At 41.4% G+C, this 25,945-nt stretch overlaps 2 protein-coding genes across 5 annotated transcripts in view; one reads left to right on the plus strand and one right to left on the minus strand.

Annotated features, from left to right (window-relative positions):
* The first annotated feature begins 2,047 nt into the window (after positions 1-2,047).
* On the plus strand, positions 2,048-4,915 carry LOC147210807 (uncharacterized). Of its 2 annotated transcripts, XM_086116741.1 has the most exons (6): positions 2,048-2,213; positions 2,304-2,401; positions 2,485-2,613; positions 3,499-3,618; positions 4,446-4,592; positions 4,661-4,915. In XM_086116741.1, exons 2-6 carry the CDS (start codon positions 2,313-2,315, stop codon positions 4,683-4,685), a joined length of 510 nt encoding a protein of 169 aa, XP_085972867.1. In that variant the 5' UTR covers positions 2,048-2,213; positions 2,304-2,312; the 3' UTR covers positions 4,686-4,915. The 2 variants fall into 2 exon arrangements, with proteins under 2 accessions (XP_085972867.1, XP_085972866.1); XM_086116740.1 differs by lacking the exon at positions 2,048-2,213 and having other exon boundaries at positions 2,295-2,401.
* Positions 4,916-6,857: 1,942 nt separating this feature from the next.
* LOC147210808 (sodium-driven chloride bicarbonate exchanger-like) overlaps positions 6,858-25,945 on the minus strand; it is a 37,539-nt gene continuing 18,451 nt past the window's right edge. For 2 of the 3 annotated variants that reach the window (XM_086116743.1, XM_086116744.1), the window contains 24 exons: positions 24,446-24,527; positions 21,343-21,486; positions 21,108-21,249; positions 20,094-20,254; positions 19,708-19,896; positions 19,354-19,442; positions 17,946-18,103; positions 17,764-17,851; positions 17,371-17,517; positions 15,682-15,782; positions 15,030-15,204; positions 14,576-14,709; positions 14,240-14,485; positions 13,961-14,066; positions 13,405-13,566; positions 13,198-13,311; positions 12,239-12,400; positions 11,910-12,161; positions 11,765-11,833; positions 10,945-11,118; positions 10,668-10,790; positions 10,469-10,533; positions 10,267-10,371; positions 6,858-8,045 (listed from right to left, as the gene is read on the minus strand). In XM_086116743.1, the coding sequence (XP_085972869.1) occupies positions 7,970-8,045; positions 10,267-10,371; positions 10,469-10,533; positions 10,668-10,790; positions 10,945-11,118; positions 11,765-11,833; positions 11,910-12,161; positions 12,239-12,400; positions 13,198-13,311; positions 13,405-13,566; positions 13,961-14,066; positions 14,240-14,485; positions 14,576-14,709; positions 15,030-15,204; positions 15,682-15,782; positions 17,371-17,517; positions 17,764-17,851; positions 17,946-18,103; positions 19,354-19,442; positions 19,708-19,896; positions 20,094-20,254; positions 21,108-21,249; positions 21,343-21,486; positions 24,446-24,527 (3,264 nt within the window). In that variant the 3' untranslated portion in view covers positions 6,858-7,969. Of the gene's footprint in view, positions 8,046-9,768; positions 9,807-10,266; positions 10,372-10,468; positions 10,534-10,667; positions 10,791-10,944; positions 11,119-11,764; positions 11,834-11,909; positions 12,162-12,238; positions 12,401-13,197; positions 13,312-13,404; positions 13,567-13,960; positions 14,067-14,239; positions 14,486-14,575; positions 14,710-15,029; positions 15,205-15,681; positions 15,783-17,370; positions 17,518-17,763; positions 17,852-17,945; positions 18,104-19,353; positions 19,443-19,707; positions 19,897-20,093; positions 20,255-21,107; positions 21,250-21,342; positions 21,487-24,445; positions 24,528-25,945 lie in introns of all 3 variants that reach the window. The other variant, XM_086116745.1, reaches the window with a different exon arrangement.

Raw genomic sequence — 25,945 nt, forward strand, 5'->3', positions numbered from 1 at the left:
TTTTTACTTACCGCATGTTCTCAGGCCACTCTTTAAAATCAGTGTTCCTTTAAACCAGGAGTGTCAAACTCATTTTTGTCACAGGCCACTTTGGAGTTACGTCTTCCCTCAGAGGGCCGTGATGACAGAAGCCGAATCAACGTTTCATCATCACATCATATTATTACTTGAACACAAAAAAATGGATGGCTTCCTAGTTTTGAAATCAGTCAACTATTTGTTTGTTGTTTGTTCAATTATTGTTCAATTGAGTGTAAACAGGGTAACAAAATTAATGCAAAATCTCAACATTATTTATTACACATGACAATTTGGCATCTTGGTACAGATTCTAGCAGGCATCATGGAAGTTGCCACCCACGATTTACTTTGGCGGGCCACATAAAATGACGTGGCGGGCCGAATCTGGCAGCCGGGCCTTGCGTTTGACACCTGTGCTTTAAACTATGGGTTTTCATCCATCCATGTTGCTGTGCACGGCTCAAAAAATGAACAACACCAGAAGTACAGGATGTGTGGCCTTCAAGTCAAAAAAAAAAAAAAAAGGAACGTGACAAAATGTGAGCTGGAAATGCTTGTAAACAAAGTCGAGGTGTGCAAAAAAAAACATATTTTTGGTCAACTGTTTGAGTCAAGTGAAAGACAATATACACATGACAAATAAGGAATTATCCAAATACATTTTACAAAGATACATCCATTATTTTTACAGTATAGTATATTGCTTCACTTACTTATAGTGCTTGGGCTTGTTGTTTTCGGTATAGGACATGAGTGGAAGTCTTTCCATGCAGCTCGGTGGGTTTCATTGCCATAGGAGGTGTTTGCAAATGCCCCGTTTCCACCAACAAGCCCAGGAACCTTAAGTTACTCATAATACAAAGTTCCTGTGTGGTCCAGGTGGTTGACTTCTCCACCGCAATTCACTGTTCCTGGTAGATAAGAACAAACAAATGAGAAGGATTCCGTATTCATGGAGGTGGTTTTGTGTTACTCACGACTGACACCGTATGGCTCTTAAACATCACTGCAGTTAACAGACAAAATTTAAGACGGGGAAAAGTTCGAGTATTAATGGATATCCGAATCTAAGTTTAAATCATATTGGATAACAGACACTTCCTTTGACTTTCATGCTTGGTTTATGCTCTGACATGCACTATAACCTGCGGGACCTGATTGTGCCTTTACCAAATCATATCCAATGAACTTAATTTACCACAGGTGGACTTGATTTAAATTGGAGGAACCTCTTAAGAATGGTCAGTCAAAATTTTGTAACAATTTTAATGAATTCGAAAAAAAAAAGGTTTTCTTTTTCCCAACACTGTCATTATGGTGAGACACAAACATATGACTTGCCACCTATATGACATACTGTATGTGACTTACTTCCACCTCTGCCAGTTTGAACACATACGCACCCAAGCTCACTCAATGGCATCTTACTCCAAATCTGTTCTCCTGGACTGCACGGAACAAGCCACAGCCCCTCCTTTCCCCGCCCCATCGTTCAAGTCCTGAGCCTTCCTGATCATCTGATAGCTCTGTAAACACAGCCACTCGTAGCATGTTAGCACGGGCCCCGATGTCTGTGACACATGTGACGTCTGCTTCTTTTGACTTTTCGTTAGGGATCTGGCATGACAGAATCTAATTTAGCTACTCTGCAATAGACAAAAAAAAAAAAACTCTCAGTCAAAATGTATGACTTGGTTTTATTTCCTTGACTCCAATTACCACTTTACCCATTTTGTTATGAGAAGTTCAAGGTCAGTTAGTTTCCTTACAGCTCTCTGCAAGATTTATTGCTCGCACTGGCGTAAAATGCCACCCACTCTTCCCATCTGTGTAAACATCTCAAGGATTCTCACTGACTGACTCATTGTGTCCACATCAAAACCCACGCACACGCTGTCCACTGGATATGACAGTAGCCCATTTAAGGATCACGTCCTGCTATCTGTTTGCCAGGAGTGTTCGGCTTATTTGTTTGAACTTCGCACCTAAGGCACCAACTGGCATCACGCCCCACTGGCTTTCCCAACGAGCTGAAACACATTGGAGTAATGGCTCGAGAGTAATTGGCGGGCCGTAAATAGGGCTGAGCCCTATCCACCTGAGCAGATCCACCTTCAGGTATTCAAGAGCTACAGGCAAAGTCGGGAAGTAGTCCAGGAACTATTGTCGTTCTTCTGAAAGAGGAAAAAAAGGTGAGATGCGCTTTAGTCAACTTTTATTCACATATGTTGCAAGCTTTAGAGTACTTACTGTGTATGTGCTCGTCTGGTTCAATGGGACAGGTTGTCGCCATGACAAACATCCGCGCCCTGGCTGGCCTCCTTGCCGTCCTCAGCTTTGTCCAGAGTAGCTGGCAGGTTCCTCTTCATGCAATCTCAAGGTAGAACCCCAACCGGATAGATATCGGGTGAGAATGCATTAGCCTCTGTCTCATTGCGAAGGACGTGTTCTTCCTCCCCAAAGCTCGGAGAGCGACGATGATTTAATGAGGAGACATTCGGAGGGAACGTTCTCCAACGATTACAGCAGATATCTTGAAGACCAGAAAGCTCAGGACTTTGTTCGGTGGCTGATGAACAACAAGCGACCCGGGTTAGTGGTCCATTCCTACGGTTTGTGGCTTGTCCTGATGTGATCATTCATCACTTTTAACCCTTTTATGCACCCTGCTATCTGATAACATGATAAGCTGTCCATTGTAGTGACCACTGGGTTAAGATTTGCTGAATGTAATGGGTGTTCTTAGACCTAGCAAGTTTCAAATATTAAAAAAAAAAAATAAGCAAGTCATTTTTACATCAGATGTCAAATCTACGCCCCAAGGCCTGAGCTGAGTTTCAAACTCACATCCTAACCTGAATGTGTTGCTTGAACTTGACTCCAACAGCGTCACAAAACCAGCACATAAGGTCTTGCTTGATATAAAGAGACTTTTTTTCCCTCCTACCTCACCTATCATAAATGTCATAGGGAATTAAAAAGTCACCTTTTTTTCTCGATGAAAAAAATAGTGCTAAAATATACATTGTATTTCGTATAAAAGGTCATTTTTTCCCAACAGTATAGCCCCTCATTTGCCAGCATTTCTCTTGGCCGCATTGCTTCCAATCAGTACACGTGGACGTCGATTTTTTTTTTTTTGGGTGGTGGTATGTAAATGGCATCTGCCCAGGCATTCCGAATCAGTTATGTAAAATATATCCATTCACCAGTCAGATTCCAAATTTGGCCTTGCAGCTTTTTTCCATCTTCCGATTGGTCAGCCAGAGCAAAATTTATTACAAGCCAACTTCGTCTCGGAAATACATGCCGGTAGCGATCTGCACACACTGTTCCATATCATAATCAGCCTATCCGGTGAGTATGTTTTCTTTCCTTTAAAGTGTGAATGTTTTTGTCACACTTTTAGATAAATATTCATTCAGAACGGATGCAGATGTTCTACTTTACATGGCACCATTTTTTTTTTTTTACTAGCTCCATTGAAAAGCGCCACACCGATGGGACTTACACCAGCGACGTGAGCTCCTACCTCCAGGACCAGGCCGCAAAAGACTTTGTCACCTGGCTCATCATGACTGGCCAGACCCGAAGAGAGTAGGGGCAACTTCCTGCTTCTTTGCATTCCTTCAGTGCCTGATACCACTGGGTCAACACCTTGGCTGCTTTGTCCTTGCCCCGCTTCACGTTTGACCTCGATGTCCCTTTTACCCTTTCCTTGCAATAATAAATCACATGAATGTGTTGAGTGGGGTGAAGAGAAGTTGCATTTTACAACATGAACCAGGCGAGCTAAGGCTTCTTTTACATCAAATAAGTAGCTTCGAACACATACTGTACATACGATATATACTCTTTTTTTTCCCATTGAAATTTAGCAGCTTCCAAGTAAATCAGCTATCAAACTGTAATGAGATGAGTGTTCAGTATACATTTGTTCAGTTTAACAATGTCTCTATATGAAGTCCTGTGACTGACTGGCAACCAATTCAGGGCATAATCTGTCTTTTGTCCAAAGTAAACTGGGATAGGATCCGGCTGCGCGTGAACCTGAACGGGATAACCGATATAAAAAAAGGATGGCTGGTTTGTAAATAAGGACGGTCAAATGAACATTGTTAGTTTTTTTTTTTTTAAATGAAACAGCAGAAACAACTCTTAGAAAGTGCGAAAGTGATTGATTATTTAAATGCATATTTTTAGATCAATTTAACACAATGGGAACGAGACTTAATGCTTCCTTTTGTTTTAAGTTGATCTAAAAATATGCATTTAATTGTCAACAATAATCACACAATTGACATAAAAAAACAAAACAAAACCAAACTAAAAAACACCAGGGGATTTGTTCACAGGCACAAATCTGGACACCCCATGGGCCAGTAATGGACCCGTAATGGTTTCCATGGTATGCATGTACCCAGATGGGCGGTCAAGATGCACGATCGGGGGTTAAACTGGAGAAGGCACGTGGACGGAAGCTTCACCAGCGACGTGAACAAAGTCCTGGACTCCATGGCGGCCAAGGAGTACTTACTCTGGGTCATGAACTCCAAGTCTTCAGGGGAGAGGTAAAGACGACACAGTGACTCAGTCGTAGTTGCCTTGGCCAACCAGCATGATGTTCTGTGTATTCCAGTAAGAGAAGACAAGCCGATCACTGAGGACAAGCTCTCTATGAGGACGACGCAAGAAAACAAATATGAGGAACAGGAAGCCATACAAAAAAAAACAACAACATAAAAAATGAAGATTCTTCCATTGTTTTGAAAGTAACTCCAGAATTTGTTTTTTTTACACATTTAAATTATTTTCTATTTATAAAAGGTACAAAAAAAGTAAAGCTCAGGTATAAACTATTTTGCTCTGCAAAATAAATGTTTTTTTTCATTGAGCCTTGGCATTACTTCTCCTGCACATATAAGAAACCTGTTTTGACACTTTCTTTGTACATTTATAAAAAAACTGAAGATGACAATATATTTTGTTGCTGTATATCACTTCAAAAATTCCAATAGTGTAATCCCTCGTTTATTGCGGGGCTTATGTTCCAAAAAGAACCCGTGATAAGTGAAATCCGTGAAGGAATTGTCTTTACTTTTGACAGTTATTTCCTATAGAATGCAATATGGCAGCGATTCCCCCAAAAATAGGACACAAAATGTCAATTTCATACTTTTTGCCATCTACGGTTGACATTAGTCCACAGTCCCTAAACCAATCAGGATGCAGAACACAATGCACCTTAAAAAAAAAAGCTGGGAAAAAATCCATGAAACATCAAAACTGTACAAAATGAACCTTGTTATAGCGAGGAATTACTGACATATACTGTGTATATATATATATATATATATATATATATATATATATATATATATATATATATATATATATATATATATATATATATATATATATATGTGTGTGTGTATATCTATATCCTCTTTCGAGGAGAATTGTTCAGTCTGCCAGGAATGTGTTGAATTTAGGTCATGGCCACCGATCAATGATCTTATCTTGTCACAGCAAAAAAATATTTCTCAAGATAACCGAACGACTGCTATCTTGAGAAATCTGTAACTCAAGGCACCCCTGTGAACAGATAGATGTAGAAACCACACACTCCTTGGCTAATCTTCAATTAACTTATTCCCAAAGAGAGGAATTTATTCCCTTTTAATGACTCAACTCAACTGTATTTATAGAGCACTTTCAAACAGCCATCGCTGCAAACAAAGTGCTGTACATGGAGCAACTAACATATACAACAGTAAAGCAACAAATCGGTAACAAAGACGGTAGAACGCATTTTGGACCAGCTGAAGGCGCTTAATGGAGGATTGGCTGACTCCAAAGTAAAGGGCATTGCAGTAATCGAGCCGGGATGTGACGAAGGCATCAATTACTGTCTCAAAGTGTTCATGTGAGAGGAGAGGTTTTATTTTGGCCAGCTGTCTAAGGTGAAAGAAGCTGGATTTAACAACGGCATCAATTTGCCGGTCAAGTTTGAAATCACTGTCCAGTTTAATACCCAGGTTTGAGACTGTTGACTTAAGATAAGGAGACAGGGGGCCCAAGTCTACAGGATGGGATGTACAAGGGCCACTGGGACCAAACAGTATCACCTCTGTCTTCTTTTCATTGAAATTCAAGAAATATTTTGCCATTTTGATTTCTTCCAGGCAGGATAGAAGTGGCCTTAATGAGAAGGAGTCTTTTTTGCTCAGTGGGACATAGATCTGACAGTCATCTGCATAGCAGTGGAAGGAAATACAATGTTTCCTTAAGATGGAACCCAATGGGAGCAGATACAGTGAGAACAGCAGAGGCCCCAGAATTGAGCCCTGTGGAACACGAGTCGCAGGGGGAGCCAGATGGCTTCGTCTGGCGAACTACATCCTCCAAAAGCGTCAAGGACACAGTTTCAAAAGAATTTAGCACAGCTGAACACGGAATGTGGACAGAGGGGTCAGATGCGGTATTTGAGACCAGAGTCCTAGCAGTAGAAACCTTATCATTGAAAAACTGAAGGAATCTGTTGCACATCTCGGGTGAAGAATCCGAGCAAGTAGACAGAGGGGGTTTGAGTACAGAATCTATGGTTTTAAATCGTGCACGTGGGTTGTGACGGTTAGCTTGAATAAGGTCCGACAGATATTCTTTTTTGGCCTCTTTTACTGTAATCTGGTAGTTATGCCAGCAGTCTTTCCAAATTTGATAAGAGACCTGCAATTTGTCTTTCACATCAAGCTTAATCAGATAATCTGTTTTATTTTTTCCTGGTGAATGATCTTGTGGTGTTCAAGGGCAAAAATAGACATAGAAAAAAAGAATAACTTCATGTATGTTTATTTAAATGTTTATAGACACTCTTGACTATATCCTTCTCGTTCGGCTGAACAAAACCACAATTTAACAAATTGAAACAGATTACTTCACAATTTCCGGTCAAATTGCCAACCAAATGCAAATGGCGATCATCTCTCAAAGATTAAGGCAAATAAAATACAAATCAAATACACACGGATGCAGTCAAAATATGTGATATCGATATAACTGACTTCTTATTAGTTTGTCGAAGCATAGAGAGAAGCGTCAGACATTGAGGGGAAAAAAACATCTACATCAGAAAAATGCCATTTTTAGTAATATATTAGTAACACTAAATGAAGGAAAATATAGGATGCATTATACAGTGTTAAAACTGTTTAGCACATATTACAGGTTGCCCTTACTTTGCAGAAAAAATATATTATTGCATCCCTAGAAGTACTAAAATCATTTTGAACGCCAACACAACACAGAGGACAGCGTAGGTGCGTGGATGACACTGCTGACAGCGGTGAAGACTTTGGAACAAGCCACTCGAAAGATCAGCAACGATGAACAAAGAAAAAGACCAAGTAGCAAGTAGCCAAGGGAGGCTAAGCTCATGTGCTACCTTGACAACAATGAAGGGAAAACCCCCCCAGCTCTAACATCACCCCCCTCCCCAAAAATATGCAGAATATACTGTATATGAGATTTTATATAATATTACCCCCCTGCCCCCCACAAAAAGAGTTGCTTGAGACACACTTTCCACAGAAATCCTAAATTCTACCATAACGTCCATCACGTATTTAACGATTTTGCTGAGGCAGGATTTTATAAATGGTACAGGTTTGGCGAAACATATAAAATGCAATGAAATAGTTTTCAAAAAGTGTCTTTTTAGTTGGCCCGTTTGTTGCTGGTTTCACACAAATGTGCACTGACTCTTTAGTATCATCGCTGACGTTGTTTCTAATGTCATAATTTATTCACAAGTTGCACACGACACGGATAACAAAAAAAAAAAAACAGTGTATCACACACAGTACAAAGGTGGTGGAGTGTGGCACAGTTTTTTTTTCTCAAAGAATAAAAGAGACAAAACAATGGCATTGTCTGCCAGTGTGTGTCATCACAAACTTGTCTCCCGGTCCAAGCTCTTGTCGTGCCTCCGACGCTTGTGGCGCTTCTCAACTTTTTTGGGTAAACTGGGCAGGTAAGGGGAGAGAAAAAAAAAAGACAACACATTGACATACCAGAAAATGACGTTTTGTTTTGTAAATGCAGAGGAAGGCTGAGGGGAATGGCCAAAGGAACAAATTATTTTGTGATTAAATCGCTGGATAACGCAGCTCCGCTATCATCGCAGTACCAAAACAGCATGCAAACATGCCCCCAAGTGGTTGTTAGCAGAAATGAAGCAATCTGATTGGAGAGCGAGATAGATGAGCAGACAAAGGGGGGGGGGGGGGGGGGGGGGGTCAGATTGTCAGACAGACAGACCGACAGCTAGAGAAATAGATTATAGATACACTTTACCAATTTATTAGATGGGTTATAACCAGTTTTGACAGGGTCAACTTGAAAAAAATAACTTACTTTATCAATGACTTGATTTGAAATGGAATTAAATTAGATTACAAGTAAATTTAATAGTTATACGATGCAGAAAAAGACAACCCTGCTTCACAGAAAAATGACACCTGGTTTTGCCACTTAATTAGAAGTGCACTTTTACACTGACACGGAAGAATAAAATCAGTTTTTCTTAAAAATAAAACAAAGACAACCTTTTGGACTTATAATGTCTTTTGTGGATTTCACTGAACATATATGCTTGTGTTTTATAAACAATTTTGAAGGTCTTTCTAGACTTCACTGAACATGAATTCATTTAAAAATGTACTGTAAATCTCAAATAAAGGCAGTCTTTTAACTTGACATGTTCAACTATTTCCGTTGTAACGCCAAAACTCAACATTATAAAGTACAATGTTTATAAATATAACGATAACATTTGGGGACCACCTGCAGTCCTGCAATCCGGTGGGACTTTCTTTTCAAGATTGAATGCATAATGTGCTGCAATCCATGTTTGTTTTTTGACACAGTGTTATTGCGGCTAGATAACACTCTGTCGACAGCACATTGTGTGCAGCAAAAAGAGTGACTGTATTTCCAGCTTGAAAACGTGACTGACTCTCTCTTCTTCCAACATTATGTGTTATAGTATGGACATGTGAGTCGTCAACTGCACAACTCTTCGAAATGTTGACATCGCTGTCAAGTTGAAGTGAATACATTCTGTCGTGATGTTTTGTGAGATTTGAAGAGTAAATGTAGTCTGATTACTTGGCTAGAAAAAGTAACGTGTTCAATTAGTCGTTACTGGAAAATGTGCACATCACTGTTTATAACCCGGTGACACTGATGATATTTGTTAGCCCATCAATGGCATTTTGCATTGTGTTAGAATTACACAAATGGGCGATTCTTTCTCAGTTATGTTTTAAAACCAACACATTTAATTCTCTTTTTAAGTCTCACAGTAAAACTCAATTTGGAGTGGCAAAAAAAAAGCTACAAGCTTCTTTTTTGAAGAACTGCTGTATGTTGTGAAGTGAAGTGAGTTGAGATCACCGCCACCATGCAACATTTGGATTAGAAATTTTGGCTCACAAATCAAAGCATAAAAAAAAATTGGCCAAGCAACAATTTGGATCTCAACAACTCGTAAGTTGGGTCACTGGTAAGTCGCGCTTCCGCTTTATTCCTTCTAACATGCAAAGGGCAAACATGCACGGGCAGCAGAAGAGCATGCGTGCCCAGGCCAGGTGTGGACATTTTCAAACCAAAAGCATTCATTTGAGATCACCGGGTCAAAACTTGCAGCTATTCCAAACCCTGAACAAACAACGGGACAAGACTCACCTTTGGCTTCTCAGCTTCTGAGAGGTTAAGAAGGGGAGCTGGATAGGTGGAATGAGGCAGAGGGAGGCAATGCAGGACATTCTATATTAGTCTACTGGCTGGACAACCATTAGGACAGGGTTTCTCGTAAGTCATGTCCGCACACACATATATAATTTAAAAAAAAACAACAACAACAACTCCAGGGTGACAAAAGGTTCTGTAAATTCATTACAAAAATGTTTGGAACAGGCTGATAATCAAAAATTAATCTTGTTTGGTTATTTTAATTGTCATAAGAGCAAAGAGGGACACCAATAGGTGTTGTAAAACTAAAACTAAAGCCCAGTTTGTGTGTGGACCAAAGGCAAATAACCATGTGAGTTCAGACACAAACCACTTGAACCTGAAACATAGCATCCCCGCAATTTCCTGGGAGAGATTAAAAAAAATAAACACGGGCAGGTTCACCCAAAAACAATATTCCCTTCTTTTTTGCTGTTGTTTTTAAGGGCATACCTTTTAGCAGCCGGATCCTTTTCCACGGGGTTCACAACCTTCCAAACATTGCCAAAGGAACCTTTCGACATCTCATCGGTGATGTTCACTGTAGCAGGGTCGCTCCTTGAAAGACATAAAGGAACAAAATCATATTTGAAATTACAAAGGTAAGTGTATGGCGATGGTTCTGTGTTTTAAGACAACGTGATCGTGAGCTTACTTGTAGTGGCCTTCAAGTGGAACTTGCACAATGCCTTCTTCTTCTACAATAATACTGTGTTCCTCCTGAGGAGAGACACAAGTGATCGTCAGCAAGAAGTAGTGGTCTCCACAAAAGAGATGAGATTCTGCTTGTGCAAGTGCGTGAATTCAAACTGCAAATGATTTCACATTGTCCTTTTTGGCCAGTATGACTGCACCTCTTGTGCGGCATCTTCTAGCTTCTTTTTCTTCCACTCTGGCATCAAGTCATCCAACCAGCTCAGATCTCTCTTGGTGAAGATGAAGTCCAGGAGCTTTCGGATGAAGACGAGTGCCAAGACCTTGTGCAACACAAATACACAAAACCCACTCGATGTAATATTCAATCACCACTTTTGAATCTGTGTCCACACAAAGGGTAAAGCACATTCTTTTCAACAGTGGACGCTCTCAGGGACAGAGGACTTATTTATGACTTTAAAAAAAAATTGTTACCATCATTGGAAAAACGATGGCGGCTCTTGAGGTCTTGATGACCCACAGCAGCACCAAACAGCTGAGCTGGATGATGGTAAAGAGGTGCACCTTCCTCAGTGGAACGTGGCGAAGGTAAATGAAGTCAGGCTGATGTTTGGCCGGCATTCCAAACAATTTGAGACGGTCAAAGAACTGCCAACAGAGAAGTTAGATACAGCTACTCATCTTTTTTTCAAAAACGTGTATCAATCAATCGGCGCTACCTATGTCCCCATCTGTCTATCTTTCTCTCTAAACCACTAGTTTTCAAACGTTTTACCCCAAAGACCACCTAAACAAATACTATACTCTCCAAGTATCACCATCATGCCCAAAATTAAAATGCTGTCACAACAGATGTTGGAAAAAAGGAGACAGAGGGTTTATTCTAATATCTATTTAATAGTATCATCCATGAGCTGCTGTAAGATTCTGCACACTTTTAACATTGACACTGCGCTTAACAAACATTAAAAAAATGTAATTAAATCATAATGTGGCTAAAATTGAATGCACATAAAAGTATAAATGTTTTAAAACAAACAGTTCCGAAAGGTCGAATGCAAATCCATTGAACTTAAAAAATAAGTCTAACTGAAACTTGGGCCGTGATTCTTTTGCGTGCCAGTGCCACTAGAGGGAGCCTGCGTGCCACCCTTTGAGAACCACTGATGGAGATAATGTTTTGGTGGTAAAGAACAATAACAAAAAAGATGTGACCAATCGGAGTCAAATCATTCGGAGTCCACCGGATTCACATTGTAAAACAAAAAAGGCTGGAAAAACTTCCAAAACTCACCTGGATGCCTCTGAGTGAAGATGCCCCCATGTAGAGAAACACTCCATAAAGCACGGGCATCGGGATGAACTGGAAAAAGCCAGACGAGTAATTTGTGAGGTGTCTATATTTACACAGCATGCATTTAGTTGTTTATTTTGCTGACCTTCAACACAGAGGTCATAAAAACAGAGCAGCCCATCAGGGTGAAGATCATGAGCCCAGTAAAGCGCTGCTCACGGATGCCCAGGAACTTGGGCTGCTCTCCGGGTGCGGAGCATTCAGACTCCAGCTTCAAGCTGTTCACGTGAGAGATAGAAAGCACAGTGGCGGCCACGAACCACGGCAGGCCCATCACAGAGCACACGCCCAGCATCACCCCGACCACGAACAAGTCAAGGTGGTAGCCACAGCCTTTCTGAAAGACCACAGCCAATACCAGAGCATTTTATCCGCAAGTCCAAGCGCTTCTTCTGAAGTCCTTTACAGGCGTACCTTCAGTTTGTGTTCCTTCCTGTTGATGATAACAGCCGTGATTTGTTGGTCCATGAAGATGAGGATTGTGCACAACAGAGCAGGAATGAAGGTGATGATTGTGGTCCACCATGGGTTGGGGCCCACAGGGTTGATAATCCAACTTCGATCATCCCTGGTTGGCTAAAAACAGTCCAGAAAGGAACGAGGCTCTTACTCTTCAGAACAGTATCTTTCGTTTTCTTTTAAGATGTGGGATGATGGTTGCGTGAAAGCGGTGAGTAGAGAGCTGTGGCTGGTGTGCTGAACCCCTGAGATGCACTTCCCCAGTCCTTTTGTGTTGAAAATGTCACTATGCGAGCATTGTCTACGTCACACCATATAGTCTGGGCATCTTCATGCATCTAATTATCTGTTTGCAGGATCCTGTGTCAATAGTCAACTTGAGCACAGATGAGGCAATGTCCGGCTTTTTGAGTTCTGTCGGAAAGGCACACGCAAATAAAAGCCAAATTTATGGTCGCATCTCTGCTGTGACAATTTTGGGGAAACTGAAAGGGATTAAACAGTCAGTTTATGAGACAATAAATGAGAGTGATCCCCAGTCCCACAACGCAGACAGGATAACCAGGAAGACCGAGCGAGACGAGCCATGACCAGTGAGAAAAGCTGACCTAAGGAAACTAGAAAACTTTGAGGACTGCCTCAGAGATGCCCCTGGCATCTCACTGCTTTACCTGTCTGATTTCCATCCACATCAGTCTCCTGATTACAGTTTTCAACTATGTTCTTCAAGAGATTAATATCATACAAGGACTTTGATATTACAAATGATAGCCAAGTACAAGATGGCAAACCAGATGCACCAATAGTAAAATGCACTGATGGTAAAAGGTTAGGACGATGGCAACTTCACACACTTACCGTCCTTGCTTTGAATATTTCATCCAAATTAATTGTGTGGACTGCATAAGACTCACCTTAAACTTGTTGGGAACTTGTAACTTGGGTGAGGGAATGCCCAGAGCGTAGTCAACCAGAACCATGGTCAGGATCGTGATGAAGACTGCAAAGTCACTGATGATGGCCCGCACCTGAAGGCAAACACGGTCAAGATGTTCTTTTAGATAAAAACGGCATAGAATTCCATGTAGCTTAGATCACTAAGTGGCAACGCTGGCACTGGCCTTGGTAGGAAAGTAGCGCCTTGTCTTGAACTCCTTGAGGAAGGCGGACATGAAGACGGTAGAGAAGAAGAGGACCACACACCAGAATAGGACGTCAGGAATGTAAGGGCCGTGGGGACCACAGGCGCTGCCCACGAACTCCCCGTGCAGCTCTTCGCACTCCTACTGGCACCAGAGGGCACGATGAGGATGATGATGGCAAGCAAGTGGATCCATTGAGTGGTAACCTAATCTGCCAAAAGTCTTGCCCGCAAGTTTTGATTTACAATTTAACGGTCTGGTTTCGTTTGCACTAAAAAAATGCAACCATATGAGCTCATTTGACTGTCCTGCACAGGTCAATGCCTTCGGATAAGAAAATCACATTCTTTTGAAGACAGATATTTTTGACACGCAGAACAGTTTGTGGGAAGGCGTGTCTCTCAGTAATGACACAATTAAGAGATCGACTGTCGTGATCCCAGCACTGAGAGTTGTGGTCCTGCTAAAGGAAAAACTATTGGCCGGCTGTAATTGGATTGTTTTGGAAAACCTGACCTGAGATTTTAAAGATTACCTGAACTTCCAACGTGGTCCAGTTGACCTGGGAGGCTGTGATGTTCCTCTCCTCCCAAAACAGCTGGGTTTCATTGCTGGGATCTCTGGGCTCTACACAAGTGCAACTACACCATAAAATGGAGACCATTTAGCTACTTCGAGATGATTCTGAATGATTTCGTTTCATATTTAGAAAAAAACAATCCCAAAGATACAGTTATTTAACCTTTGTTCTCAGCTCAGGCAACCATTGTAGCTCTTCCTTACTTTTAAGGCAACAACATTATAAGGCACTTACGCATACTGTGTTAGTTTCTGAAGGTTGTTGTTTTTATTGATGGGGTAGTGCACGCCCAGGTGGATCAGTTTCTCCAGGGCCTCGTAGATGAATATGATGCAAATCAGGGCGGCAAATGCCTCCTCTGTGAATCGTGTGATGTAACAAACAAGCGAGCTGGCATCTGTGGCCACAAGCAGGAGACAGAAAAAGGACGTCCAAAGGCCTATACAGGCCCTCAGGGAGAGGTAGGAAAGGCCATAGTCCCTGCAAGAGGATATGAAATTCTTCAGAAACGACATGACTTTACCAAATAATTCAATTATGAGGACCGTCAACTCAAAGAAAATGACACACTTGCAGAACTTGAAGAGGATCTTCTCAAACACAAGGACTGGACCGGTGCTGCCAAGGATTGTAAGTGGCTGCCCAGCAAAAAGCGAATAGGCAATTCCAGTCATGGAAGCCCCAAACAAGGACTCGATAGCACTCTGAAAATACAGAAACATTGGTTATGGCTCAAATACTACATTATCATATTGGAACTTTGATGCTAATTTCCTGTTGCGTTATACAGTATGTTAGCATTAAACTAAATTATACGGGTTGATTGAACATTATGGTGTTTAAATATACAACCTTGAATTCTATTTTGCTTCATGTGTTAGTTTTATGGTAAACGTCCCATGAGAGCGATAAAAACGGATGTTTTGATTGTCATCTATTGCGGGTGGGTCTGCAACATACTGCATATAAACCACGATAAACGGGGGTCACTGTATTATTATTATTATTATTTTTATTCTCTTACCACACGTCCTTCGGTAGCCTCACCGAGAAGACCTCCAAAGGTGATGACAGGTGACATGCAAGCGCAGTAAAGGAAGAGGAAGGAGGCCAGACACTGCAGGCTAAGGGCATCAGTGTAGTCAGAAAGGTAGTGAGGAGCCTTCCGCTTGATGTCAAAGATTAAACCGCCAAACAGCCTTAGAGGAGAAAGGTAAGTATAACATTTTGAGCTTGGCGACAGGAAAGAAACTACTTGCCACCACTGCTCAGTTTGCCATGAGCCGCTGACACACTGGCCATCTCAGCCGGTTTTGTCACCAATCTTTATACTGTATGGAAGGTATGCGGGTTGGGTGTTAAATCCAATTCCCCATTTTTTGAGGTAGCATCAGAGAAGGAAAGCTGCCAGTGTGCAAGCCGAGTGTGAAGTTCAACACTTGAGACGCGCTATAGGCCTTTGTATTGAAAGCAATTGTTTCTGTCACACTGACATCCCCGCGGATTTAATTAACTAATTGCGCAAAGCAGGCTGGAAAAGTTACACTTAGGACGCGGCAATGTCCTGCACAGGTGATTTACAAGGCGAAGGAATCGACTGCTACGCAGCTGATGCAACACTTTACGGGGAAAGCCAGAGTGAAAGCGACGACGGTAACGTTCTCTCGTCTACCTACATTCCAGTGCGTTGAAGCTCAGGGCCACCGTGGCCTCCGTGTTCCTCTGACTCAACCAGATCTGTGACTCCATTTGGAAGAGGAGGAATCTTGCGCTTTTCCTGTACGATTAAAAATAGTAGAGTTTTGTTAAATCCAACCTCCACACTTTTTCAGAAGAATGTAGACTTTCAACAGTGTTGTGTTACACTCAAAACACTCACCCGGAAAGCATTCATATTTAAGTGTGACATTGTAGTGGACAATAATTGTGTCACCCTTTGTTCGATGTCACACGTGTCATTGATTACAGGGAGTAACACAGTAAAGCAGTATATTTTGCTGGTTTTCATGCAGCTGGCAAGGGATCAATTTACACTTGATACACTCTTCATATTTTTGCAATGAACAGTTCATCAGAAATGCCGCTTGCCCTGAATGAGAAGGATAAGCAATATAGATTAAGGATGGATTGTCATGATTTTAACTCAACTTCATCATTGTAAGTCATTTACATCCAGCAAAATACATCCAATCATTATATTAGATCCATGTGGGTTAGGCTTTGAAGAAGCGACATTTTGAGCAACTTTGGGTCCTTTGAACGGTGCTATAAAGCTCATTTAGGATTATTTATTGCAGATGTCCTCATCAACATAATACAATACAATACTGGTGTGATCTTACGTTTCAGGACCTCCACGTCAACTCTCCCTGCTTCAAATTAGTTTCATAAATTAAACACTTCTCATAACAGTTGGTCAAGGTTGACCAACTCTCTTTATTTAAAGAGAAGGGTAAAGGCAAAAAAGGCAAAAAAACCAAAACAAAACATTCGCTGTGGCACAATAGAGATTCATGTGAATTCTAACAAAGTAGTGTCTAGTGCCAACAGGGAAAGATAATGATAGCTTGTGCGTTTATTTTGCTATTTGAAATGTTTTTTTTCTTTTTCTGCAATTCTCCATGCTTGTGAATACTCACTACGAATGCATCAATGATGAACCTGTCCAGCCGCTGTGACTTATGTCATACGTACTGTATCAGTATGTCCCGCACCGAACCCCAACTGACTAATGAAAATTGTAACTTGTATCTGAGTATCTTGTGCTGAGGTGTACCAGCGCTTGCTTTTGACAAAGGAATTGCATCAACAGGCAACTGTGACGAATAAGTACTATACAGTGGAAAAGGAGCTTTATCAACCTTTAAGTTGAGTAATTTTCACTTGGCAACACTCCTGCAGAAGTACAATATCTCAAGTACAATATCCCAATCCCCTAAACTTCTACATCGACATGTGTAGTGTCGAACTTAAGGTACATTCATTGATTACGGAAATTTTTTAGTGGTGGTCATCAATGGTATAGTTCAGTGATTCTCAACACGTCTGCCAAGCCATTTACCTTTATTTGGTCCGAAAATTATGATTCATTGATTACAAACAATGTGCCTTTTTTCATCTATCTTAGCCAGCAACATATAGTGACAGGCAGAAAAAAAAGTAAATGCTCTTCCACTATAAAGCAATTGCCTTGTGTAATCCAGTTTTTGTGACATTGTTTGGTTGTGTGCAGTGAGATTTTTTTTTCCTCATGTACCACACGCTGGTAAAGTTTAAATGTAATCCTGCTAACTAACACACAAACGAAACTCGTAACGGGTAAAAACAACACCTCTGCTCTTGCTTTTGTGGGAGTGAGAATTTACCTGAGAGGGCACATTTTTGGGAGGTTCTATTCTGATGGAGGGATCCCATTCCCCAGGGGGTAACACTGTCACCTGGTCCAAGAACTCATCAATACCAGCCACAAGGTCATTTCTGTCTTTGGCTTTATAAGCCACATCGTGAAAAACCTGGGGAGGTAAATAGTTTGGTTGGTATCCAAACACTTTTATTGAGGTTCATTCTGAGGGAGGAAAAGCAACAGCTGGCATTATTGGCTGCACTGAGCAAAATCCAGATGTTTATCATTGCGTGTTGCGCATTCATCCCTTTGGAGCTTGCTTTTTTGGTCACACTTCATAGGACAGCTTGAGCTCAAGGAAGCAACGGAATCTGTCATTATTGCTGCTTCCACATTGCCCGGACCAGAACCTCACCTCGTCAGTCATTAGGGTTGCAATAGACCGTCCAATTTCATGGTACTGCGGACCTTTTCCCAAAGGCCCAAGCAGGATGAAAAGAAACCTGTGGCATGAACAGGGAGTACACAGAGGACAACAGTCAGGGAGTGCGCTGGATCATCTGTCCAAGAAGAAACACAGAGGTCAGCGGGAGGAACCTGGTGGTGATGGGAACCTCAGCCAGGCCACTGAGCAGCACAGCAGGTGCCAGGCGGACGAAGGCCACCACAGGGCGTTCGAGAAACTCCAACTCCCCAACCAGGATATTGGAGGCCTCTGCACCAGGTGGGATCTTCTTCATGAAGTGAAGGTCAATCTAACAAAGCAAACTTTTTAATGACTGATGACATCAGCAGTGGAAATGAAAACAACAGAACTGAATTTAAAACTTTGATGCAGGTTAGGTCAAATCAGCATAGCAATCTCGGCAGAATAACATAGCTGCCTGCTCCACATGTGGCTTGGGTTTACTAAGCCAATGCTCCATCCTGAGCGTGTACCGCACCTCACCCTAAATCAACTGGCTTGAGCTCGAATAGAATACATGACAGATCAAATGGATCGCTGATTGGTTGGCTATAGTGTCTTGGGATTCTCCGAGTGCAAATCCAACCGAATACCTATACACAATCAACTTTTCACCAATCTTTAAAACATTATGACGACAAGCTACAAAACTACCTGAAAGGCACTTGTGAAAGTATGGAACAAATGTTATGTGTCTATATACTGTAAGTCCAGCGTCACAAAGTGAAAACCTTATTAATACAGTATTAAAAGGTATAAATTCTCTGAAAGCTAAAATTAGCCACGGAGTCCCAGAAGACTCAATACTAGGAACAATATTATTTATAAATTGCTTTTAGCAAAGATGATAGTTTAATTTGGAATGATCAAGTTCAGTTTAATTTAGCGAACGCAATAATTGCAAGACCTGACTATCACTATTTGTTCACACCCATAATGCTGCTTCTATATATTGATAATACGTTTCTCTCTGCTGTAGGTACAGTAATTCTGTCTCGAAGAATACTCCTTCCTCCAGGCCAAGCTGGTACAACATATGATTTTACTAGCCACTCATAAACACAACCATTCACACTCATACTAACACCTCCGAGTAAAGTCAGCGCACCTGGACAAAACCCACGCAACATAGTGAGGATGTATTTTCACACTCTAGTTGAATCTAATCAGACAAGGCAGACTGAGCACTGGTTTTGATTTTGTTGGTTCTTTTGTTCTGTTTTGGGTGTGAGGAGTATGGACTTGGACAACTTTATGAAAATCATCTTGGATACCGTCCCTATTGAAACTGCATTATACAGATAACAATTAATTTTATTGGATAAGTGAAAGCTAAAATGTCACTATTTTCAAACTGCAACACAGAACTACGAGTGGGTCAATGATTCTGTAAATAGGACGGTCCTCCAGTTACACGTTGTCCACTTTCCCAGGATAAGCTGCAAAAGTTGACCATTCCACATGGTACCCAATCTTATATCAATAATTTGGCCCGGTCTCACTTTCCACAGATAAACAGCAAAACCAGCGGTGGCTCACCTTGCTGAAGTCGACGGCGCTGTTTTCTCTGCTGACGTCCTGTTTGCCCTCGGTGCTGACTGACTGAGACTGAGATGAAACTGTTTGGCCTGTCAAGAAAGTACTGCTGTCAGGTCAACCAAAATGATGACAAAAACATGACGGTGAAAAGAATGGAAAAAAAAAAACCTTTAGTTTTTTTGTGTTGTGAAAATTACAATCGTAAAACGGGTTATTGCCACAGCGCTTTTAACCTTTAATGGCATTGTAGTAGCCAATAACTAAATCCGACTAATTGTTGCAGTCCTTGTCCTGGGATCTAATTAGTTTGTTTGCGTGAATATTACCTGTGGTGTATGGCGACCACACACTCACCATTCTTATCCATGGAATGAGGCTCTGATTGCTTCTTGCCAATGTCTGCAAAGGAGCGGACAATCGGGATTCGGTTGGCAAGCTTCTTGTGGTTCTGGTGATGATGCTGCTTGAGCAGGGCCTCACGGATCCTCCTCCTGGCATCCTGACCCAGTTGGCCAGATACTTCGTGCTGATCCAGGACCATATCTGAAAAGAAGAGGAAGCTGGGGTCGGTTTTGTTTTACCGTATTTTTAAGGTATTGCCAATTCATACTGCAAGGCAGACTGTGTTACAAGAGTCACAAACAACCTGATATTACGGATGGATATGGAAAGTGCCAAAAATTTGAATCGGTGAGCTGCTCAGCAAATAGTTGAGGTTAGGTTTCACAGTCATCCTTTACCTGCAATCTCCTCCAACGAATTTGCTCTCATGTCCAGCATTACAGTGCCATTCATAATGCAGCTTCGCAGCTCAAATAAACTATGTAGAGACAGCGTGGCCACGTAAGGCTTACTCCATCGCTCGCCGCCATCCTCGACATCCTCCTCAAACTTCAGCCACCTACACACGAGCACAGAGATCATTTCAGCTGGAGCCAAACGATCAAAATCTGGATGAACTTTAGAACTGATAAACACATAGAAGCAGGTTCTTTTGTTAAACTGAGTGATGTTTGCATTTATTTAGTCAGTATTGCGGTCTGAATTGGATTCACGTTAGGATTGTTGGAGACCGCTTTTTCAGGTTGATACCAATACAGGTATTCATTCTTAAGTACTCACCGACAACAATACAGAGTACTGATACCACTAGTACTTTTGATAAATACATTTTGAAAAAACACAATAACAGACAATTATGAACAGTCAGAGATATTTCTTTCTTTTTGACTGTTCTGATTTCACCCTCATTTAGATTGCCCAGTCAGTTAACCACAGAGTTCAATAAATCCACTTGAAACCGCAACTTGTTTATCGACATTTTACACAGCCACAGTATGACACTGTCAGAGATGGGCACTTTACTCTATTTTGCCAGTCCATCCTCTGTCCTTCATCCGCGACCTGTGTACCCTTCCATCATCATACCTCCGTCCTTGTTCATATCATAATCGTCCGCCACCCCTGTGCTTTTAAAGCACTTCCATCACCCCCTTTCAAAAATGCTGTTATTCTCAGTACATGGTGTCTGTACTCGCCCATCCCTAATTAATTCAGATTATTATTTTGGGGGGATTAAATCAAAAAGTTGAATGTTTGTCTGATATTGCAACACCAAACACAACAAGAGGATGACACCGTTTTCTGTTAAAGTCAGCGACAGACAATCACTTCCTGCCATTGTTTGCAAACATCATGAAAAAGGTTTATTGGGATGATAAAAATGGAATGTGGTGCAACCAAAACAGACCCACCTTGCAGTCTCCTTCCATTCTGCATCCTCCCCCTCCCTGAGGCAGATTTCATCCAGCTCAGTGAACAGGGCGTGCGGGATGTGCTCCTCATCGCCATCCTCTGTCCCCAAGAGGAACTGCACCCTCTGGGCTGGTGTGTCTTCTGAAGCAAACGACAAGGCTCCATTTCTGTTAAAACTGCAGCTAGAGTATGTAATCAGTCATATGCAAATCGAATGGAAGGAGGGACACCGACTGTGTGAGGGGGATTCTCGTCCGTCATCAGTCGTGGAGTCCCTCTCCTTGGACCGCTTCCTGTGTCTATGGCCGTGGTGACGGTGGCGGCGATGTGATCTCCGACCCAGAGGAACATGTACCCCAATGTACAGCGTACGGTGACCTGGAGCCAACAAAAGGGAGAGAAAAATACGTCATATTCCAACTACAGACGTTTGGGGAGTGAACATTTAATACTGCAGCCTCCTTGCTCTGGGGATCCCATTAATCCATTAACACCTTACCCAAGAAACAAAACAAACAATTGCAATATGTTTTTTCAGTAAAAAACAGCACTTTGTAATACTGAAAATTATAAAACATATGGTAAAAACCAAAATTAAATATAACGTCAAGAATTCAACAGCTTGTGCATCATGATCAAATTTACTGCGTCTCCTGCTTGTGTGCGCAACTTGGGGCCAGTGAAATACTGCAATCCAGACAAAAATGAAGAAGACTCTCACAACTACTGTAAGTGACTCAGTACTTGCATTGATATTAGTCGTTTTTCACAGAAGATAAAGAATATATGCCTATGTCAATATATTGTTTGTCTACATGTGTAACTGCACTGTTGGTGTTCAAATATCCATTGCTGAAAGCATCGATTTAGTTTTGATAGCACAATAAAAATGTATACAATTAAAAAAGTAGTTCAAATCAAGATGTAAATAGTCTGAGTATTTTTTTTAAATCACATAAGCCTTTCAACAATGTTTGTATTATTTAAAACAGTTATAATGAATTAGGTATAAAAATAATATTTAAACATTAGATTACTTCAACATTAACATGAAGTATGGTACATATTTTACATGTTTTATTCATTTGTATCTAATCTACAGAAGATTTGGCCCATCTGTCCATTTCAAAAAAAAAAAAACCCTTGAGCACAAAATGTTGTCCACCCTTGATGTAAAATGGGTAGTAGCCTGGAATTAGACAGAAAGCGCCTACATTTCCACTAAATTTTGAGTCGAGGCATGGACAAAGTAAAATCCATTTAGATTCAGATTTTTTTTTATATATCACTGACTATACCTTAATAAGTCACTGTAGGCATATTGAGGACGTTGTTATCTGTGAACATATCCAATTTGGAGCTGATCAAAATTAGGATTGGACATTGATATCGATTATTTCCCATGAATGCAGGCTAACCAATAGCACCTCTAGAAAGCCCCCCCCCCCCACACACACACACACATTTTAGCAGCCACACTTGTGCGTGCAGAACTTGCATGCATGCACAAGGTTAGAGTGAAGATAATCTGAGTTGACTGTCTCCCCTTTTTTTACTGCAGTCGAGCTGACTGGCCTGTGCTGCACACCCCCTCCCTCCACCTTTGCCTGGCCCTCAGCTGAGCGGTCAGAGAACTGTGAATGCCCTGTTCTTGCCTCCTGCACCATATGAGATGCTTCAGTATTCAGTCAAATCGAATAGATCTGCATCACAGATTTTAAACATCCATCCATCCATTTTCCGATCCGCTTTATCCTCAGTAGGGTCGCGGGGGTGCTGGAGCTTATCCCAGCCGTCTTCGGGCAGTAGGCAGGGGAAACCCTGAACCGGTCAACAGCCAATCGCAGGGCACACACAGACGAACAACCATCCACACTCACACTCAGACCGAGGGACAATTTCGAGTGTTCAATCAGCCTGCCATGCATGTTTTTGAAATGTGGGAGGAGACCGGAGTACTCGGAGAAAACCCACGCAGGCCCGGGGAGAACATGCAAACTCCACACTGGGAGGCCGGAGCTGGAATCGAACCCGGTACCTCTGCACTGTGATGTCGACGTGCTAACCACTGGACCACCGGGCCGCCAGATTTTAAACATATACTTTTTATTCCAGAATTTTGCACCATTGGTAAAGTACTGTACAGTGGCACCTTGAAACTTGAGTACCCCCATTTATTGAGGCAATTTTCAGATTTTTTTTTTTTTTGCTACCTGAACACAAACATGAGAAACTCAAAGGCTGACAATTAGCATCTATGTGGCAGTTTTGAACCAAATGGTGCTGCAAAACATGTAGACAGGCAATATAAACAACATCTTAATCACCACACTGCCAATTATATCTGACCCTGCCAGATGACGATGAAACCCCCCCCCCCCCATCAATTAGGCATGTCACAGTATTAACTGTATTAAAAATTCCTTGCTATCATTGTGGTCTGGTTTCGTGACATGTATGATCCGTCCATCCATCCATTTTCTAATCTGTTTATCCTCACAATGGTTGCGGGGCGTGCTGGACCCTATCCCAGCTGTCTTCAGGCAGTAGGCGGGGGACACCCTGAACTAGTTGCCGGCCAATTGCAGGGCACACAGAGACGAACAACCATCCGCGCTTACACTCACACCGAGGGACAATTCAGAGTATTCAATCAGCCTGCCATGCATGTTTTTTGGAATGTGGGAGGAAACCGGAGTACCCAGAGAAAACCCACGCAGGCACAGGGGGAACATGCAAACTCCACACAGGAAGGCCGGAGCCGGAATCAAACCCTGAACCTCTGCACAGTCCAACACGCTAACTAGTCGACCACGATGTGATCAGGTCACTGATGATTGACTGACTGGCCCACGATATATTAGTTCAGTGAGCTCGGTAAACAAAAGCCAGCTCTATACTAACTGGGCTACGGAAGGAGTGTACATTAATCTGCCAATTAAAAAATAAAGACAACTAATGTGTATTGAAGGACAGGTTCATTACACAATATTTTACCAAATGGTGTGGGGTTTATTTGTAATCAGCGATGCAAGTAAACTTTTCTAAATGAACATTTGGCACTGATTTGAATCTGCCCTGTTTTTTAATCTAGTGCATCAGTTTTTTGATAATAATAAAAATAATAACAACAGCAACAATAATAATAATAATAATAATAAGGCACTTGTGCTTTGTTAACACAAATGATGTTTTTTTTGCTTGATTGATGAATTGACTGATTGGGTTAATATTTATTTCAAACATGCAGTACAAATTCAATACGTGTACAAACCACTCACTCTAAATTTAGCATTCGCTTCAAAGAATGAGTTTATGACACTGCCAGGGTTGTTACCTTCTAGTTCTTCCTTCTCAAAGTTGGTGTTCAGCATGGAGCGGGTTCCGCCGCGGTCCACCACTGCTTCCTCATCAGTCCTCTGACACAAACATGCACAGACAAGGCTTGGTTCAGGGCTCGATTGGAACTGTATGGAACCTAGAATTGAACATTTTTCAACCTTACACTCTTCTTACAAAGTGGGAAGATATGGCCAAAACTGTACCCACAGTGTGAAACTAGCTGTCCCTAGCTGTGGACATAACAACAAAGCCAGCCAAAGAGAATCCAGTATTTGAAAGCTGCTTTCTCTGCTTCATGTGTTCATGTGATTTTGCTCCGCTACATGTGCACTTCTCGTGCATTTTTTTTTCACACTTCACACTCATCAGTAAGCCATTTATGTTGACAGATAAGATTGTCAGATGAGTTTAAAATGATTTTAAATGTTTTGGGAACATAGTTTGTGGCATACTTCTGGTTTAAAAGATTAATTTGGACAATGTTTTAGGTGGCACAGAGTTAATTACTTGCGGTTTTTCACTAGTCACAGCAGGACTTTGCCTATATCCCCTGCAAATTGCAGGGGTTCATTGTAATAGTGGGCCTTCAGTGGGGACTAAAGTGACCTAATATACCTCTGAAAAGCACCACAATCTTGCAGCAAAATAATATACAAAAGCAAATTATAATTATGCGGGGCATTACAGAGAGACAGAAGCATTTTCCTGCATTTGAGGATGAATACAATTACTACTAAAGCAAGAAACAGAGTTGACCCTTTCCTCTTCCAATACATCAACTCCAAACCTAGACACTCTAATATATTATTTCACAATCAATATTTGCTGTGTCTAATAATACGACTAAAACAACAAACTTTAAATAAAATAACTATTCACAAGTAACGTCTATTATTAATGGACAACATCCGTCCTCTTTTGCATTTCACAGTAAGACAGCTTGTTGAGCGCTGTTTTGCTTTTGCAAAACAGCTAGCAAGGTGTTGCTGCTCTGGCAGTGGCAAATAAATCCTTTTTGAAGGTTCAAACAAGCCTCCCAAGCAATGTACTGGCCAACCTCCAGTATCCTCACAAAGTGTGTAATTTGTTCCCTAAAAAGTCCGTCGTCCCAATCCGTAGCTCTAATCAACCAATCAAAGAACAGAAAAAAGGCTGATATCAGTCATTTGCAAAGGCGAACAGAGGTGAATGTGGGAATCTGATTTGTTAGTCATGTCAGATAATGTGTGTTCTACATACTTGGCCAATAAAGATGATTCTGATATTCGCACCAAATTTTGAAGGCCCTGGTGTAAGTAATGGTAACACAGATGCAAAAAAAAAAAAGAAAAAATCCAACAAACACACAACTGGAATCTGGGCAGCCAAGATGCATGTCATAAAATGAAGAAAACAGACATCTTTAATGTACTCAATACAATTTCTTTTAAGTTATAAATCGATAGGTCAGTGTTTCCGACAGTGGTGAGTGCAAAACAGAAAACTTTGAAGCCCT

The sequence above is a fragment of the Hippocampus guttulatus genome, chromosome 1 (genome assembly GCF_054856545.1).
Source record: "Hippocampus guttulatus isolate MCC_2025c chromosome 1, RoL_Hgut_1.0, whole genome shotgun sequence".
Classification (NCBI taxonomy): domain Eukaryota; kingdom Metazoa; phylum Chordata; class Actinopteri; order Syngnathiformes; family Syngnathidae; genus Hippocampus; species Hippocampus guttulatus.

Excerpts from the sequence above, each read along its gene's own strand:
- LOC147210807 (XM_086116740.1), top strand. The coding sequence starts at position 2,295 with ATGGGACAGGTTGTCGCCATGACAAACATCCGCGCCCTGGCTGGCCTC. Across the intron at positions 2,402-2,484 it reads CCTCTTCATGCAATCTCAAG|CTCGGAGAGCGACGATGATT; the intron begins GTAGAACCCCAA and ends TCCTCCCCAAAG. Across the intron at positions 4,593-4,660 it reads TCCAAGTCTTCAGGGGAGAG|TAAGAGAAGACAAGCCGATC; the intron begins GTAAAGACGACA and ends TGTGTATTCCAG.